Here is an 18,359-nt window from a genome sequence, read left to right as displayed (position 1 = left end):
CCCCAAGAAGCCGGTCATCGTGTTTGTCCCCTCTCGCAAGCAGACCCGGCTGACGGCCATCGACATCCTCACCACCTGCGCTTCAGATGTCCAAAGACACAGGTAGACTGCTCTGACCCGGCTCCCAAACATACAGCAGGCTCACAAGTCCATCCGGCAGGGAGATGAATAGTTGTCTGCCACATCTGTTCATCTCCGCCCTCTAACTTTTTTTCTTTCTGGCTTTCCCTCTCTCTTTCTCCTCGCCGTTTCCTTCCCTGTTTTGCACTGACTGGGAGACTAAATCTTAAATGTTGTGTGACCTCTCCTCCTCCTCCTCTTCTTCATTCTTTCCATCCTTCCCTTTCTTTTCGTTTCTCTTCTCTCTCCTTCCTCCTTCTCTCCCTCCCTGCTTTCTTCTTCTCTCCTCTCACTCTCACTCTCTCAATCTGTCCCAATGCATCAGCAATTGATTGCATTGATATAATCACAGGGGCTGTTTTGCTCCAGGCGATTGTTCTTAGCCTTAATTTGCAGGGTAGTTTGCCCTTCACACATAGGGAACTGCCCCATCTCTCTGTCTCTCTCTCGGTTTCTCTCTCCCTTTCTCTCTTTCCCTCTCACTCTGTCTTTTCCTCCTTCTGTTTCCCCCCCCTCTCTTCCCCCCCCCTCTCTTTCTTTCCCTCTCTGTGTTTCTCCCTCCCTCCCTCCCTGTCTGTCTTCTTCTCTCTCTTTTCTCTCTCTTTCTATCTCCAGCCCCCTGCCTTTTATCCCCAGAGCTAAGGTGGAGCTTTGCTAGCAGCGGTGGCTCTTCCATCCCAAGGACCAGCCCATAGATTTCCATTGCTCTTTTCTCCTCTGCCTTTTCTGCATCCGCGCATCAGGCACTGGACCCAGCTGTTCCTCCTCTTCCTCATCAACCACCTCCAGACTTGGGGGCTGTTGACTCTCCATCTGAGGGCTGGCGGACGGCCCAGGCGCCACCTCTGCCTGCCTGCCTGCCTGTCTCTCTCTCTGCCAGCTCCACTCCCTCTTCCCCCTCGGAGCTCCCAGGTTGCCTTGATGCTGACCCTGATCCCCACGCCTCCTCCTCTGATTCGGCTGCTGGAGGGGCCGGAGCTGCAACCTAGACCTGAAAGTGCTTTTGAGCTGCTTCCTTCCTTGCCTTGGAAAAAGCCACCTTATCCTTCGCGAAGGGCAAGCTGGCTAAGATCCGGCTTGCTTGGCCCTTCTGATCTGCCTGGTTTCCCGTCTCAACAGGTTTCTGCACTGTACTGAGAAGGACGTGGCCCCCTACCTGGACAAGCTGAACGACAACACCTTGAAAGAGACGGTGGTGAACGGGGTGGGCTACCTGCACGAGGGGCTGACCTCCCTGGAACGAAGAGTGGTGGAGCAGCTGTTTAGCTCAGGTAAATGTCAGGGTTCCAAGCAACGCTCTGAGGCAGGGATTTTCTTTCTTTTTTAAAAATTCATTTCTTATTAAAATATTTTGCTCAAAGTTCCATTTTATTAGAGATTGGCACATCTGGGGAAACCGGAACCTGAAAGGCCCCCGATTTTCCCCACCCAAAGTAAAGTCAAAGTTCCTTCCCCTGCACCCACATGTCCATCACATGGTCCAATCAGGTCCCCATCCCAACTGGTGGTCAGGTGTCCGAAAAATGCCCTAATTAACTTCTACTAATATGGTAATTTATACTTATATTTCTTCTGTACATATTACTCTCTCAATGTACTTGTTTTTATAAAATACATCTATGTACATATTCCTCTTATAACTATTATTCTGTGCTATTTCTGTACAATATATTTTACATTTCCCCCCTCTTATTAAATATGCGGTTTTATGATTTCTTAATCTTTTTTCCTTTAATGTTTTCTTATTCTTTGCCTCTTTCCTCTAGCCATTTGTACCATAAATTCCATACTTAACTAATACTTAGATTCTCTTTTGTCTTTTATTCCTTTTGTAAGTCTGTCCATTTCAGCGCATTTTAATACTTTTTTTAAATCACATTTTCTTCTGTTGGTGTATTTTTGTTTTTCCAATTTTGTGTGTATATGATTCTTGCTGCAGTTATTACACATAGTATTAAGTATTGAGTGTTTTTTCTCATAAAACTATTGTGGTTTGTTCCTAGGGGCCATCCAGGTGGTGGTGGCATCACGGAGCCTCTGTTGGGGGATGAACTTAGCTGCCCACCTGGTGATCATCATGGACACGCAATACTACAACGGGAAGATCCACGCGTGAGTGAAGAGTGCTGGGTTGGGTTGTCTGGAACCGCTACTAAATGGGTTGAGGTTTGGGGCGCGATGGAGGGAATTAAGAGGGAGTTGGGTTGGTTGCTTTTTGGTGGGGTTTTCTTTATTCTCCAAAGTTGGTGGAGATAGCATCCATGCATGGGTTAACTCCGTCCAGTATCCAATAGAACTGAGTCTACAAACTGTGACGTCACACCTCCTGTGGTAGCTCCTTCCAGCTTTTAGACTCACGCTATGTTTATAAGTAACTCAAGGCAGCAAACGTAGCCCGCAAATCTCCCTCTTCCTGTTTTTTATACACAACAAAAACAACCACCCTGTGAGGTGGGCTGGGGGAGGGAGAGAGAGAGAGGGAGGGAGGGAATAATAATCCTCTTCATCATACTAACAATTATCATATTGTTTATATTTCTTTCTTAACATATTTTCTACTCTTCTTTAATCTCCTTCTTTTATTTCTAACTTCCATTTTTATTCTCCAATCATTGATAAAATAATTCCCATGTCATATAGTATTCAGGTTGTTCTTTCTCCTTAATTGCCAGTGTTAATCTGTTCATTTCTGCACATTCTAATATTTTCCTAATCACCTTAAAAACATGGATTTATGTTTAATGCTGTTAAAGGTATATCATCCATTCACAAAAAGGTCAAAGGAAGTAAGCGGGGCTTTCATTAACTAGTTAAAATCACAGCCGCTGTCTCTGTTTACGGCTAACCTCTGTCATTTAAAAGGACATTAAAACATAATTTAATCTAGCTAGATTGCAATCCGAGGTTAAGTCTGCAGACTTGCCCCCAAAGAGTTAACCAGGTCCTTAACTGACTAATTCACTCAACAGTGAATCATTCTCCTTGTGCCAGGTATGTGGATTATCCAATCTATGATGTCCTACAGATGGTGGGCCGTGCTAACCGCCCGTTACAGGATGACGAAGGACGCTGTGTTATTATGTGCCAGGGGTCCAAGAAGGTGAGCCAAAATGGGAAGTGGGTAGATTCCTCCGCTCGTAGGAGCTGGGGCTCCTAGCAGTGAAGAGCTTTCAGGCTGTGGCCACAATCTCAGTGTTCTGACCGAGGCTTCCCGAGAGCATGAAGCCAACCCCTTGTTCTGACAAAAAACCCTTTTATCAATTGACTATGAATTCTGCTCATTCACATCCAGCAAAGTCTTTCAAGGGAGGATTTACAGACACAGACCTTATCTGGCTTGGAGAGCTGCCAGGCCGAGATCTGCAGAACTTAGCAAGGAATCTTGGAGAGTCATTAACCAATTAAGCAAACTAATTGTCTCCTGCAAACTCCACTCCCCTTTCTCTCCTCTTTTATTTATTCTGGGAGGGGCCATTCATCGTCCACCTGTGGCCTTCCTCCCAAGTCGACCCCTGTTCTTTAGCTGTTCCCTTTGTCTGGCAACTCTGCGCATGCGCACGCTGGGAACAGGTTCCAGCTGTTTGTCTGCCTCACTGATGTCTGACTCTGAAGGCAGCTGATAACTGGCATACGGCCCTGGCCCCCTCTCTGCCTCCGACACAGAGCCCTCATCAGAGCCTTCCCCAGACTCCAGGACTGGCCCATGTTCCTCCCCAACCTCCTCGCTGTCTGAATCTGCTCTCTGCTGGCGGCTGGTGGGCCACAACACTCAGCTTTCTGAGGTCCTCATGTTTTGCCAACAACTTTGGCTGGCGTTTTCAGAGACAGAGCCAGCTGCTAAGAAACGTACATCTCAGCAACTCATAAGCAATGGATAGCAACTACCTGGACTCTTGTATTTGAATGTAGCAAGGTGCTCTCTGATTTGTCTCCAGAGTTCAAGGAAGTTAATTCCTTATGTAGATAGACTTCTGATTGATCTATTTTGAAGAAATTCCAAGGGAACCGGTTCTCAGTTGGTCTGTCCTTGAAGCTGCCTGTTGATTGGTTCTTTATGCAGGTAGATTTCTGATCTGTTTCTGAGAATGCCAAAGAGATGTGATTCCTGTTTGGGAGATATTCTTTCTGGTGAGGTTGCTGCAGATTTTTTTAATGCCACCTCATGATTAAATAACCCTTAAATAATTGAAAACCTCTGGACGTCAGAAAATTAGATCTTGGTCATTCAGCCTGAAAACTCATTCCCACTCGATTGACTTTGGCTTGCAAAAACCTACAGCCTTGAAGGAAACCTACACCAGATGGGGGGATCCTTCCCTCATTTTGCATGTTGTGTTAGCATGATTTCTTTGGAGCAGATTCTCTTCGACTCTGGAATCTTGAACCCCTAATCTTAAGCAGGCAATCCCCACCCCCCACACACTAACTATAATTTTGGCTCTTCCGTTCAAGGATTTCTTCAAAAAGTTCCTCTATGAGCCCCTTCCAGTGGAGTCTCACCTTGACCACTGCATGCACGATCACTTCAATGCTGAGATTGTCACCAAGACCATTGAAAACAAGCAGGATGCGGTGGACTACCTCACCTGGACCTTCCTGTACCGCAGGATGACCCAGAACCCCAACTATTACAACCTACAAGGTGATTCCTTTCCCTGCCGTCCCCCCCCCCCCCCATTCCAGTCAGCTCTTGGACCATTTCCAAACCTCTCCAGATGTGCAGCTTGTGACTTTTTTTAATGTACATTTTTTTATTTTTTCCAGTGTAAACATATTTTGTGGACAGTGCATTGACTGGGTCTTTTTAAAACAACACTAACAATAGTGATACAAATATGTATAAATATAAGTATAAGCGGTGGCTCAGTGGCTAAGACGCTGAGATTCTCGATCAGAAGTTCGACAGTTCAGCAATTCGAATCCCTAGCACTGCATAACGGAGTGAGCTCCCATTACTTGTCCCAGCTTCTGCCAACCTAGCAGTTCGAAAGCACATAAAAAATGCAAGTAGAAAAATAGGAACCACCTTTGGTGGGAAGGTAACAGTGTTCCATGTGCCTTCAGCATTAAGTCATACTGGCCACATGACCACGGAGACATCTTCGGACAGCGCTGGCTCTTTGGCTTTGAAACAGAGATGAGCACTGCCCCCTAGAGTCGGGAACGACTAACACATATGTGTGAGGGAAACTATCTAATCTTCCAACTTCAACAATATTAGTCTCTTTCCATAATCCTTTATCATTTTTCCATTATCGTATTTTCCGGAGTATAAGAAGCACCTTAGTTTTTGGGGAGGAAAATAGGGGGGGGGGGGGGGATTCTGCCTACCAGGTATTCATTTTTATTCTCGTAGCACCAGAAAAGCAAGCAAACACAATGTTATAATATAATGACACTTTTTACCACTTTTTTTCTTTCTCCAGACAGCCAGATAAAATCTTAATAAGCTTAACTAGATGTCTGGGCATTCAGCCAAAAGCAATTCACACCTCTTAAAATTTAACAAAGCTGAATCAACAAACCAGCTTAAGGCTTGCCTGAAGGAAACCATTGAAAAAACTCAAATAGGAACTCTCTGCCTTGCCCTTGAGAGGATTATCTCCCAAAAATAGAAACTGGAAAAAGAAGTACCTCTTAAAGCAGTCTTCAAATCTTTTGTACTAGGCTTCTCCCAGCTGGAACGAACCCCCGAACCCCGGGAAAAGCGATCTAGAGCTTCACTCGTTAGCACCTCATTAGGGCTGAAAAAAAGCTTCTAAAAAGCTACATTCAGAGTATAAGACGCACCCAAATTTCCACCCTATTTTTTTTGGGGGGGGGGGGGAGGTGCATCTTATACTCCGAAAAATACGGTAATTCATTTAAACATAAATAACATTTCTTTACGCCCTGTATTTATTATCCCCTACTAAATGCTATCATTTAATATTTTAAGAATTGCTCATTATTCTACCATAGCTTTAATATTCCTAATGTGTAGGATTACTAATAACGCTAAATATTAACAGTATTTGATCAGTCCCTGGGAGTGTATCTCAAAATCCTGCAGCTTCTGACTTTTCATCTGTTCCTCTGCCCAGGTGTGTCCCACCGCCATCTCTCCGATCACCTTTCCGAGTTAGTGGAGCAAACGCTGAGCGACCTGGAGCAGTCCAAGTGCATCAGTGTGGAAGATGAAATGGACGTGGCGCCTCTGAATCTGGGCATGATCGCAGCTTATTATTACATCAACTACACCACCATCGGTAATGGGTCTGGGGGAGAGAGGGATGTGTGTGTGTGCGTGCGTCGTGTCCCTCGCTGCCACAGCCTCCAGCCTTGGAGCTCGGGATCTGATGCAGCTTCTCTTCCTTTCTCAAATGATCCACTCTAGAACTCTTCAGCATGTCCCTGAATGCCAAGACCAAAGTGAGAGGTCTGATTGAAATTATCTCCAATGCTGCGGAATATGAGAATATTCCTATTAGGCACCACGAGGACAATCTCTTGCGGCAGGTAAGGGAATCATCATCTCTGTCTCCCAGGGGAGGTTCCTGGCCATTCTGGCCCAGGTCCCCAAACACGACAAGCCCTCTGTATTTAAGTCAACGGTTCCTTTATTAGGAGCGTCGTCAGCCCAGGCAAAAAGCTTCTCTCTCACCACAGCTAACAGGTCCGTCTGGCAGGGAGATGAATGCCATATTTATGGGAGTATAAGATGCACCAAGATTTTGAAGAGGCAAACTTAAAAAAAAAGTTTTTGCACTCTGCAGACCTCCCCAAAACAGCATGTTTTTTTGTCAAAAAAGGGTATGCATAGCCTTTAGGGGGCTTCCAGAATGCTCCGGGGGGGGGGGGGGGGCAAAAACGAACAAAAAAAATGGGCAGCCACAGTTGCTCTCTCTTAATTGGTTTGTTGAGAAATGTATAGAATGACAATTGTCTCCAGGGATCCATTAGCAGAATCAATGTAGCAGATTGTAAGAAGCTTGCAGATTTCTTGCAGAATCCCATGTGTTTCCCCCACCCCCTCAAAGGCACATTTTCCTGAGGAATGCTCCAATTTCAATAGCCTAAATCAGGGGTGCCAAACTCGATTTCATTGAGGGCCGCATCAGGGTTGTGTTTGACCTTGGTGGGCGGGCGTGTGGGTGTGGCATGCTCAACCGCACTCATGTTGGAGGCAACTGTGGTGGCCCGAGCGCTCTGCCAGTGAAACCGGGTTCTTGAGCTCCATTTTTGGCTGCGACGGCCTCCTGCAACTCTCTGCCAGTGAAAACGGAGCTCAGGAGGGCCTCAGAGTTGCTCCACAGGCCAGATCTACTATAAGCATCGAACGGGCCGGCTCCAGCTCCTGGGCCTTGAGTTTGACACCCCTGGCTTAAATCCTTCTTTGATAAAATGAAAGTGGGACATTGGTGGGCAGCAAATAGAAATGGAATTGTCAGAGTTCCAGATTGCATCCAAAAGTAAATCAGAGTCCAAGGCGAAGGATTGCTCAATGTTCCAATTTATTAAGGGAGCCAGGTTGGCACAACTGGGAAAACCCGAATCTGAAAGCTTCCCAGTTTTCCCACCCAGTTGAAAGTTCAAGATCTTGCCCCCACACCAGTGGTGGGTTTCTACCGGATCGCACGATCCTGTTGGTCAATGAACCCGGAAGTAAGTTCCTGCCCCGCCCCTGTCACAGGACGGCGCTTGCCTGCGGTCCACCAGTTCGGGCGCGACCGGAGAAGTTTCTCTTCTCAGAAATGTCTTCAGTGGAGTGGTGGCAGCCTGCGTCCCTTTCATGAGCTCTGCTGAGGAAACTTCTCCGGTCGCACCCGAGCTGGTGGAGCGCAGGCAAGCGCCGTCCCGTCGCCAGGGAGATAGTGAGTGAGGTGAATCGCATGGTTGCTCAGATCACACGGGCGCAGCCCGAGAAGACCAAACTTCTCCGGTCGGGCTGTGCCCGTGTGATCTGAGCAACCATGCGATTCACCTCACTCACTATTTCCCTGGCGACGGGACGGCGCTTGCCTGCGCTCCACCAGCTCGGGCGCGACCGGAGAAGTTTCCTCAGTGGACCTCCTGAAAGGGACGCAGGCTGCCACCGCTCCACTGAAGACATTTCTGAGAAGAGAAACTTCTCCAGTCGCGCCTGAGCTGATGAAGTGCTAGAAGGGGGTGGGGGTGGGGGGAAGGAGTTGAAAGGACAAAAAGGAGAATGAAAGGGAGAAAGAGGAGGTGGGGATTAGTGGGATCTTTGCTGCTTTCTGAGCTTGGTGGTTTTCTTACAGACATTTCATTACCAAACTAGGTAACATCATCAGTCCTAGAAGGGAGTGGGGCTGTGGGGGGAAGGAGGAGGAGCAGAAGTCGAAGGACAAAAAGGAAAAAGATGAGGGAGAGGACTTTGGGATCCTTTGGTGTTCTCTGAACTTGGCCGGCAAGCCACTCCCACAAAGGAGGCCACACCCACAGAGTAGGTTCCAAAAATTTTTGAAACCTACCATTGCCCCACACCCACAAGTCCACCATATGATCCAATCTCCCACTGCGATGCTGGCAGTTCCACCCATCCAGTTCCTGTCAGGTTCAGAGGTGCAGAGGCAAAGGATGACCTTGGCTTTCTAGAAAGAATGTTGTTATGGCTACATAGCATCTCACTCCGTACAATCCCCCCTCCCATTTCACCACCATTGAAAATGCATGATAGAAAGTGTGGCAGGCCAAAGATCCACAAGAAAAAATGGCTGCAGGCCTGACAGGCAGTTTGTGCCAGTGTATGGTCGTGTTGGATGCTTAGAAGACCCTCCTCCTTGCTTCCTTCTCCAGCTGGCTCAGAAAGTGCCCCACAAGCTGAACAACCCCAAATTCAACGACCCCCACATCAAAACCAACCTCCTTTTGCAAGCGCATTTGTCACGGATGCAGCTAAGCGCAGAGCTCCAGTCAGACACTGAGGAGATCCTGAGCAAGGTACAGAATGGGAGGGGGGAAGAAGAGGGGTGCCGGGATGGCCACATGGTCCCATGTGGCAGGCCTTGCCTCTTTGGCTCCGGCGTGAGCATGGGCTGGCTGGCTGGCTGGCTCGGCAGGGGCTTTGCCCGGCACCCTTAAACCGTTGTCTTCCCGTCCCCAGGCCATCCGGCTCATCCAAGCCTGCGTCGACGTCCTCTCCAGCAACGGCTGGCTGAGCCCCGCCCTGGCGGCCATGGAGCTGGCCCAGATGGTGACCCAGGCCATGTGGTCGAAGGACTCCTACCTGAAGCAGCTGCCGCACTTCACCTCCGAAAACATCCGCCGTTGCACGGAAAAGGTGAGAATCGCCCCTCGGGCTCCGCCATTGCAGCTCAGTAAGGAAGAGGAAGGGAGCAGCCCAGGGAAAGGACATGGCGGGCCTTAGCGATCAGGCATGGCAGAAAACAGAGCGAAGTCCCCAACTGCATGAGAATTTTTTTAAAAAAAATTAAATTGAAGCCATATATTTACAAGATTTATATCCAGCCGATTGAAGAACTCTGGGCTGGGCTGGATCTTCTGGAAAACTAACCAAACAGCTTGGAGTTCCCAAGGGCTGAGCTTAGGAGAAGATCTGTGCTGCCTCTGGGCTTCCCTGAGGAATAATTGAGAACCAGGGAGGGGCGCATCTTATAGAATAGCACTAGCAGTTCAGACTGACATACCGCTTCACAGGGCTTTATGTCTCTCTCTAAGCAGTTTACAGAGTCAGCATGTGGTCCCCCAATAATCTGGGTCCTCATTTGACCCCTCTCGGAAGGACAGAAGGACAGAAGGACAGGTCAACCTTGAGCCGGTCAGGATTGAACTCCTGCCAGTGGGCAGAGTTTGCCTTCTAACCACTGCAGCACCAGGAAGGAGAAGGGGAATAAAAGAAAGGAGGGAGGGAAGGAAGGAAGGAAAAAAGGAAAATAGCAATAGCACTTAGGCTTATATACTGCTTTACAGAGCTTTTACAGCCCTCTCTAAGTGGTTTACAGAATCAGCATATTAGCCCCAACAATGTGGATCCTTTGACCAAACTTGGAAGGAGGATTGAACGCCTGCCTATGGGCAGTATTAGCCTGCAGTGCTGCATTTTAACCACTGGGAGGGTGGGAGAAAAGGGGAGGGGGAAGGAATAGCAATAGCACTCAGATTTATATATGGCTTCACAGTGCTTTACATCCCTCTCTACGTGGTTTAAAGAGTCAGCCCTTTGCCCCCAACAATCTGGGTCCTCATTTGACCCACCTTGGAAGGACGGAAGGCTGACTCAACCTTGAGCCAGTCAGGATTCAACTCCTGGCAGTCGGCAGAATTAGTGTGCAATGCTGCATTATAACCACAGCGATACCAGGAAGGAGAAAGGGAATAAGAGAGGAAGGAAAGGAAGGAAGGGAGGAGAGGGAGGGAGGGAAGGAAGGAAAGAAGCAATAGCAATAGCACTTAGACTTACATACTTACAGAGTGTGCTGTGGACTGCTTGCAGTTCAGAGAATTGATTAAATCAAGACCTGCCCGACTTCCCCCAGAGAGGCAGCTGCCTGTAGGGTAGATTCATCCTGCTCCTTTCTGTTCCGGCTGCCCACTGCCAAAAAGCAATGGCAACCCCATCAGTGGGAGCACAAGGCCTCCAACTGATTCTCCTCTGTGTGTCAGCTGATACTGAATGGGGTGGGTGGGTGTTTCAATGACACTGTAACCCGCAAGCTTTTCCCCTTGGGGTGGGGGGGGCTGCCTGCTCAATCTCCTGCCTGTCATTCCATGCAGGGAGTGGAGAGCGTGTTCGACATCATGGAGATGGAAGACGAGGACCGCAACGTCCTGCTCCAGCTCTCCGACGCCCAGATTGCAGACGTGGCTCGCTTCTGCAACCGCTACCCCAACATTGAGCTCTCCTACGAGGTGGTGGAAAAGGAGAGCATCCACAGGTAAGGAGGGGCCGGGAAGGTCCCAAGGGGAGGGCGTGGGTGATGCAACGTTCAGTTTGTTTGCTTTCTGATCTCGCGGCTGATTGACGGAGGCAAGACTCGGAGGATAGACTCGGCCGCTGGGGAGGAAGGAGAGGACAGGGCCTGAAGCTAAAAGAAGCAATGGATTCTTCGGTTTCAGAGTGAACTAGTTTGTTGTTAGGTGTGTGTGTGTGTGTGTGTGTGTGTGTGCCCATGCGTGCAAGCTAAAAATGACAAATTTGGTAAGCAGCTTCTCAGCAATTTGTACTGAGGAAGTATTACAGAACTTTTAAATCAAGATCACGTGAAGAGTTAATACCACTTTATAAGGCTTTAGTAAGGCCACACTTGGAATACTGCAGTTTTGATTACCACAATGTAGAAAAGATGCAGAGACTCTAGAAAGAGTGCAGAGAAGAGCAACAAAGATGATATGGGGACTGGAGACTAAAACATATGAAGAACGGTTGCAGGAACTGGGTAGGTCTAGTTTAATGAAAAGAAGGACCAGGGGAGACATGAGAACAGTGCTCCGATATCTCAAGGGTTGCCACAAAGAAGAGAGAGTCAAACTATTCTCCAAGGCACCTGAGTGTAGAACAAGAAGCAATGGGTGGAAACTAATCAAGGAGAGAAGCAACTTGGAACTGAGGAGAAATTTCCTGATGTGAGAACAAGTAACCAGTGGAACAGCTTGCCTCCAGAAGTTGTGAATGCTCCAACACTGGAAACTTTTAAGAAGATGTTGGATAGCCATTGGTCTGAAGTGGTGTAGGGTTTCCTGCCTAAGCAGGGGGTTGGATTAGAAGACCTCCAAGGTCCCTTCCAACTCTGTTATTTTAGTCTATTCTATTTAAATTTACTTTTAGAAGAGCATGAAATACTTTGGACTTTCTAAGACTTTCTCTCTCTCTCATAGCTTTCAGGTTCTCCATTTTTTAAATTAAGTTGGACATTCAGAGGCGCCTTCTCTAACTTCAAACTTACAAAGGTGGCAAACTTTCTGTGAGAGCTGGTGTAATAGTTAAGGCACCTGGCTAAAAGCTGGGAGACTGTTGAATTCTAGTTCCACCTTAGACACAAAGCCAAATGGGGACTTTTGAGCCAGCCCTTCTCCCTTAGCCCTGAGGAAGCTGGTAATAGCAAACCACTTCGGAAAACGTCCAGGCAGAGACTGACTCGGAAGCACCAATAAAAAAAATCTGGGACAGGATCCCATGCTGGAAACCGCCAAGGTTTTAGCCCTCTGTTGCTCCTGCAGCCTCTTTTGCTTGTAGTGGACTGGGAAGGGAGCGAAGGCTACAAACAGTGCTGGGAACACATGTGAGTCTGCTACTTGCTTTCTCTCTCCAGTGGAGGACCTGTGGTTGTGCTGGTGCAGCTGGAGCGAGAGGAGGAAGTAACCGGGCCCGTGATTGCCCCGCTGTTCCCACAGGTAAGTGGGGCCCTTGGGGAAAGTTTCTGGGAAGCCTAGGGACGATTCAGCTTCTGGGAGAGGCTGAGTGTTGTGGCCCATCGGCTGCCAGCAGAGCTAGCAGCAGAGTCAGGGGAGGAGGAGCCTGGGCCACCTCTGGGAGGCTCTGATGAGGAAGCAGAGGCAGTTGCAGGGCCGGGGCCTTCCATTGCCGCCACCCCCCCCCCCAGGTGGAGAGGCAGCTGTCTTCGGGGCCTGAGCTGAGTGAGGGGGAGGAGCAGATGGGGCCCATCCCAGATGCACGAATGCTTAGAGAGGAGAGGAGAGCAACGGAAAGCAATAAGCCGGCTCTCGGGGAAAAGAAGACATAGACCAGGGGTTCCTGGTGGCACAGTGGTTAGAGTGTAGTACTGTTTTTGCTGACTGCCTGCAGTTTGGTAATTTGAATCTCGCCAGGTTCAGGGTTGACTCAGCCTTCCAGCCTTCCGAGGTGGGTCAAATGAGGACCCAGGTTGTTGGGGGTAAAAGGCTGACTCTGTAAACGACGTAGAGAGGGCTGTAAAGCAGTATATAAGTCTATGTGCTATTGATATTCCCAAGCTTTTCTATAAACTGCACTCCTAGAACGCTTCCGATATATTCTCGCACCCCTTAAAAAAGTAAATAATTATATGCATATAATTATGCGTATACTCTAAACTTTTGAAACTTCTAAACCAGAGGTGGTATTCAGCAGTTCTGGAGAACCAGTAGAGGAAATTTTGAGTAGTTGGGAGAACCGGTAAGTACCACCTGACTGGCCCCACCCCCATCTATTCTCTGCCTCCTGAGTTCCAGCTAATCTTGAGAAAATGGGGATTTTACAGTAATCCTTGCAAGGACTTTCTATCTTGAGTTCTCATTGAACAGAGACTGTTCTTACCCCGTTTCAGAAGGGGAAAAAAAACTTTCCTTTGTGACTAATTACTTTTGGGGTTGTTTATCCAATGTGGTGTTTAAACAGCGATGGCTCAGTGGCTAAGACGCTGAGCTTGTTGATGAGAAAGGTGGGCGGTTGGAATCCCTAGCACCGCCTAATGGAGTGAGCTCCTGTGATTTGTCCCAGCTTCTGCCAACGTGGCAGTTCGAAAGCACATAAAAAATGCAAGTAGAAAAATAGGGATCACTTTGGTAGGAAGGGAACAGCATTCCGTGCGCCTTTGGTGTTTAGTCATGCCGGCCACATGACCATGGGGACGTCTTCGGACAGCGCTGGCTCTTTGGCTTTGAAATGGAGATGAGCACCGCCCCCTAGAGTCGGGAACGACTAGCACATATGTGCGAGGGGAACCTTTACTTTTACCTTTATCCAATGTGATAAGACTGTTCCTTCCCTTTTTGACTAAAGGGGTCTGTTTTACTCGTCAGTAAGTGGTTTCTCATTGCTTGCAAAGGCTGGGTCAGAACAAGCAAGGGCCTGTTGGGGCTGAGAATAGGCCGTTGTTGTACGCCTCACTTTGTCCTCTTTGTTGCTTCTTTCCTGCAGAAACGCGAGGAAGGCTGGTGGGTGGTAATTGGCGATTCCAAATCCAACAGCCTCATTTCCATCAAGCGACTGACGCTGCAGCAGAAGGCCAAGGTAAGACACTCCCGCTTCTACGTCAGTCTTGATTATTGTTCTGACCCAGCTGCCCAAACGCGATCAACCCTCTGAAGTGAACTCAAATATTCCTTTATTAAGAGCGCTGGCAGCCCCGCCAAAAGGTTTCTCTCTCACCGCAGGCTAAAAAGTCCGTCCGTCTGTCCGGAAGATGAATAGTTGTCTGTCACATCTATTCGTCTCCATCCACCCCTGCCTTTTATCCCCAGAGCTAAGGGGCCTTGCTAGCAGCCATGGCTCTTCTGTGCTGAGGACCGGCCAATAGATTTCCACTGTTCTCCTCTCCTTTGCCTTCTGTGCATCCATGTGTCAGGCACTGGGCCCAGCTGTTCCTCCTCTAACTCATCAGCCACCTCCAGACCTGGGAGCTGTTGACTCTCCATCTGAGGGCTGACGGACAGCCCAGGCTCCGCCTCTGTCTCTCTCTCTGCCAGCTCCATTCCCTCTTCCCCTCCGAGCTCTCAGGCTTTCCTGATGCTGACCCTGACCCCCACGCCTCCTCCTCCTCTGATTCGGCTGCTGTAGGGGCCAGCAGCCGACAGGCCCCAATAGTTATGGAGAGCTTTATTTGTGTCTTCCCCCCCTCGCAGTTTTGTTTCAGGTTTCAGCTCACCCAGAGCTGCTAAATCAGAACAGCGATTTGGCTTGTTTGTTCCTTGTAGATAACAAGGAAACAAACATATGGCAAAATCAAAACCATCTCGGGAATAAAAGCACGCCTGAATAGTTTCCAAAGAGAAGCCAAAATCCAACCATGAGATTTGGAGCTTCCCATCAGCCAGTCCAATGCTCAGAGTTTCAGGGTTTACAAGTAGAATTTGCAGGAACAGTCCAGGACAAGAGCTCACCCTAACCGAAGGCAGCCACGTATGAAACCAGGTAGCACTGATGCGGTTACCTAGTTTGGTAATGAAAGGTCTACCTCAGAGAGCATCAAGGACCCAACAGTTCAACCCCACTCCACGAATATCCCCTTCTATTGAAAGCAGGATTCTTGGTAGCTGAATTCTGTTCCCTGTGTCACTTTTTTCCGTGCGTCACATTCTGTAATATCCATTGTCCTGCTTGTGGTTTAGCAGCTATTGAATTTTTTTAAAAAAAAAAAACTGGTCTGAAATGTCAAAATTAAGAAGCTAAACGAAGCATGAACTGCACCCGATTTTATTGTTAGCCCTTAACTTACATGATTCAATCTGTGTATTTTCATGCTTTCCCCAAAGAGAGGCCCATTGTGTTGAGCTGTTTCTTTTTCCACTGAGAGCAAAGCTGGGGATTCTGGGAGTTGAAGTTTGCCAGGCTTAAAGTTCCCAAGGTTGGAGACCCCTGCTAAGAAAGACAACCCACCATTACTTACCACTGAGAATTGTATGAAATGCCCCCCGTTCAATTCTGGAGCCGAAGTCCAGTTCCCCCCATCCTAGAGTCTCCTCCTAGCATGGAGTCCTTTTTCCTCTGCTGATTGGAAGTCTGGTTCCCCCACCAGAGTCTCCTCCTAGCATGGCATCCTTTTTCCTGTACCTGTCCTAACCGAATGCCCTGTCAATTGTGGCACCGACTGGCAACAGGGAGCGGCAGCAGAGGGATGAAAGAGCCAGATGCGGCTCCAGAGCTGCAGCTTGCTGACCCCTGGCCTAATCCCTGCTTTTTGCAGGCAACCAGTTCCTTGTTGATCCGACTTGTTCTAAAAACCCAATTCTTATGCTATTTTAGGTGAAGCTGGATTTTGTGGCTCCAACCACCGGGACACACAACTACACACTCTACTTCATGAGCGATGCCTACATGGGCTGTGACCAAGAGTACAAATTCAGCGTGGATGTAAAAGAGGCAGAGAGCGACAGCGACTCCGACTGAGTGACAGGCTGAACATCCTTGGTGATAGGACCTTCATCAACTCATTGTGGACTTTCTTGGAGCAGATAACCACCGTAGGTGGTTGGAAAGCTGTTTTGTAGATGTTCTCACTTTCTGATTCCCTGCATTGTCTAAGCCCCAGCCAGCAGGTGTAGAAAGGGAGTTCCACCTTTTGTGTTCCTGCCAGCATCTTCAGCTTTTCCCTGTTTTTTTTAAAACTCAGCAAAACAAGCAGTAGTTTTGATGTACAATGTTTAGAGTAAACGAGCAGACTTGATTGTTTGGAGATCCTGCTAATTTTCCAAAATAAAACTTCCAGGAACTAACATGGGTCCCTTTTGTGGGGGAGAGTTGTCCAAGCGAAGATAGTTGTTAGAGCCGTGGTGGTGCAGTGGTTAGAAGGCAGTATTGCAGGCTGACTGCACACTGCCAGGAGTTCGGTCCTAACTGGCTCGCAGTTGACTCAGCCTTCCATCCTTCTGACATTAAATGAGGACCCAGCTTGTTGGGGGCAAGAGGCTGATTCTGTAAACTGCTTAGAGACGGCTATAAAGCACTGAAACAGTATATAAGTTTAAGTCCGATTGCTATTCCTCCTTCCATTCTCTCTTCTTCCTTGCATCCTTCCTCCCTCCCTCCCTTTTCCTTCCTGCCTGCCTGCCATAGTGGCACAGTGGTTGAATGCAGTACTACAAGCTAATTTACTGCCCACAGCCAGGAGTTCGATCTGACCGGCTCAAGGTTGACTCAGCCCTCCATCCTTCCGAGATGAGTCAAATGAGGACCCAGATTGTTGGGGGCAAGAGGCTGACTCTAAACCGCTTGGAGGGAGCTGCCAAGCACTGTGAAGCGGCACATAAGTCTAAGTGCTATTGCTATATTGGTTCTGCGTATTTCGTGATGTCTTTCCAATATCCAACCTCCCATGCTATATAGATTTGCATTTTCTTGCACATGAGACTGGTGTAATCTTCTGCCATTCTATTATCTGGTGTAAACAGTAGAATCCATTTTTTAAAATAAAATCTTAATGCAGGAGACTAAATATAGTCTTGCCCTCCTCTGGTATTCCTAACAACAAGGAAGACTTAACAAAGAAGCTGAAAGCACCCCTTTCTCCTACATCTGACAAAATTATTCCTCTAAGCTGTGTCCCAGGAGCAAAAATGAATTCTTTGCGGGCCGCAGATTGTGTAAACAGGTTGTACATTTTCAGCATTCTGCCTACATCCGTTTTAATAGAATTCAGAGTCCCAGTAAGAAGCCAGGCAGGCAGGCATTAGAGTGCTGATGGCTACTGAAAGCAGAATCTCTTTTTAGTTTCTTGGGCGGACTCTTAACAGCTCCTTTGTAATAAAAGAGTGAGCAGATGCCCTTAGGGTTTGCAAAAAAACAGAAACAAAACAGCAGCTGTTTGTAATCCTTGGAAAGTGGCAAGATCCTATTGAACCAACTGGAGGAAGTGAAGCCAGTCAGGAAATTTGAACAGCTGTCAGATGAGAAACCATTAAGGTACTTAAGTAATCATTGAACTGTTTAGAGTGCAGGAGATGAGACACTCTGAGTCTTGTATTTGTCAAATAGGAAACCAGCTAATGTAGCTTAGGAAGTGATAGTTCTGGGGATGTATGCACGTCAAGGGAAGAGCGATGCCAGAGAAATGTGGATTATTCAGCCACTGCAGTAATTAATCATGCAAATAGGTTTTTTTTCTCTTTTTGCTACAACGAACAAGCATCAATGGAAGAAATGCTACGTGTTAAGGGAACAAGTGCCAGGGAACAAAAGATCAGAGAGCTGACTGTGGATGAATAACTGAGGGGCTAAGAGGACTTCAGTAAAGTTATTTTTGCTTGAGTGTTACAGGAAGGCTGTCGTACACCTCTTTTTTTTTCTTTAGATCAAAACTTTAAACTGCCAGAATGAAGCCACCTTTTTTGGCTTCCTCTTTGGCCAAAGATAAGTCATTATCGGTACATAACCAGCAGGTAGTAATAGCGCTTAAGACTTATATACTGCTTTTCTATGTGCTGCTTGGAGAGTCCAAGCATGGGTTAAATTCTGTCTGACTGCCCTGGACTGAATTGAAAGATCTTTAGCCACGCCTCCTCTTCCGGCTCCTCAGATTTTTCAATTCAGTTCTGGCCCAATGGACACGTTTTAAGTGGTTCCAGTCTATCAACAGAAATTTACTCTTGACTTGGACTTTCCAACCAAATAATTCCATTCTGCAAGAAAAAAAAGGTCTGCTTTAAATCTTCTCATTGCTTCTACTACTGCTGCTTGTTGCCAGCGCGTGCTCCCGGCTTCTCCGGGCATGCACGGTTTATCTGTCTTGCTGGGCAACGTGAGCTGTCTTAGGAGCTGACGCAATCTCTTTGCGCAGTGGCCAGGGGCGGGGGGGGGGGCAGCC

At 47.8% G+C, this 18,359-nt stretch overlaps 1 protein-coding gene across 1 annotated transcript in view; it reads left to right on the top strand.

Moving 5' to 3' along the window:
* Positions 1-16,899, top strand: part of SNRNP200 (small nuclear ribonucleoprotein U5 subunit 200) — a 65,336-nt gene extending 48,437 nt beyond the window's left edge. Inside the window, exons 33-45 of the mRNA XM_081961059.1 lie at positions 1-102; positions 1,240-1,391; positions 2,124-2,232; positions 3,112-3,220; positions 4,573-4,762; positions 6,204-6,368; positions 6,497-6,618; positions 8,920-9,063; positions 9,227-9,403; positions 10,858-11,018; positions 12,393-12,474; positions 13,979-14,071; positions 15,803-16,899. The exon at positions 1-102 is cut by the window's left edge and continues 9 nt beyond it. Of these exons, the coding sequence (XP_081817185.1) occupies positions 1-102; positions 1,240-1,391; positions 2,124-2,232; positions 3,112-3,220; positions 4,573-4,762; positions 6,204-6,368; positions 6,497-6,618; positions 8,920-9,063; positions 9,227-9,403; positions 10,858-11,018; positions 12,393-12,474; positions 13,979-14,071; positions 15,803-15,946 (1,750 nt within the window). The 3' untranslated portion in view covers positions 15,947-16,899. The remainder of the gene's footprint in view (positions 103-1,239; positions 1,392-2,123; positions 2,233-3,111; positions 3,221-4,572; positions 4,763-6,203; positions 6,369-6,496; positions 6,619-8,919; positions 9,064-9,226; positions 9,404-10,857; positions 11,019-12,392; positions 12,475-13,978; positions 14,072-15,802) is intronic.
* Positions 16,900-18,359: the final 1,460 nt, after the last annotated feature.

The sequence above is a fragment of the Natrix helvetica genome, assembly GCF_964273705.1.
Source record: "Natrix helvetica genome assembly, chromosome: 8".
Lineage (NCBI taxonomy): Eukaryota > Metazoa > Chordata > Lepidosauria > Squamata > Natricidae > Natrix > Natrix helvetica.
Note: the sequence above shows the minus strand (reverse complement) of the source record. Positions and strands in the feature narration are given on the sequence as shown.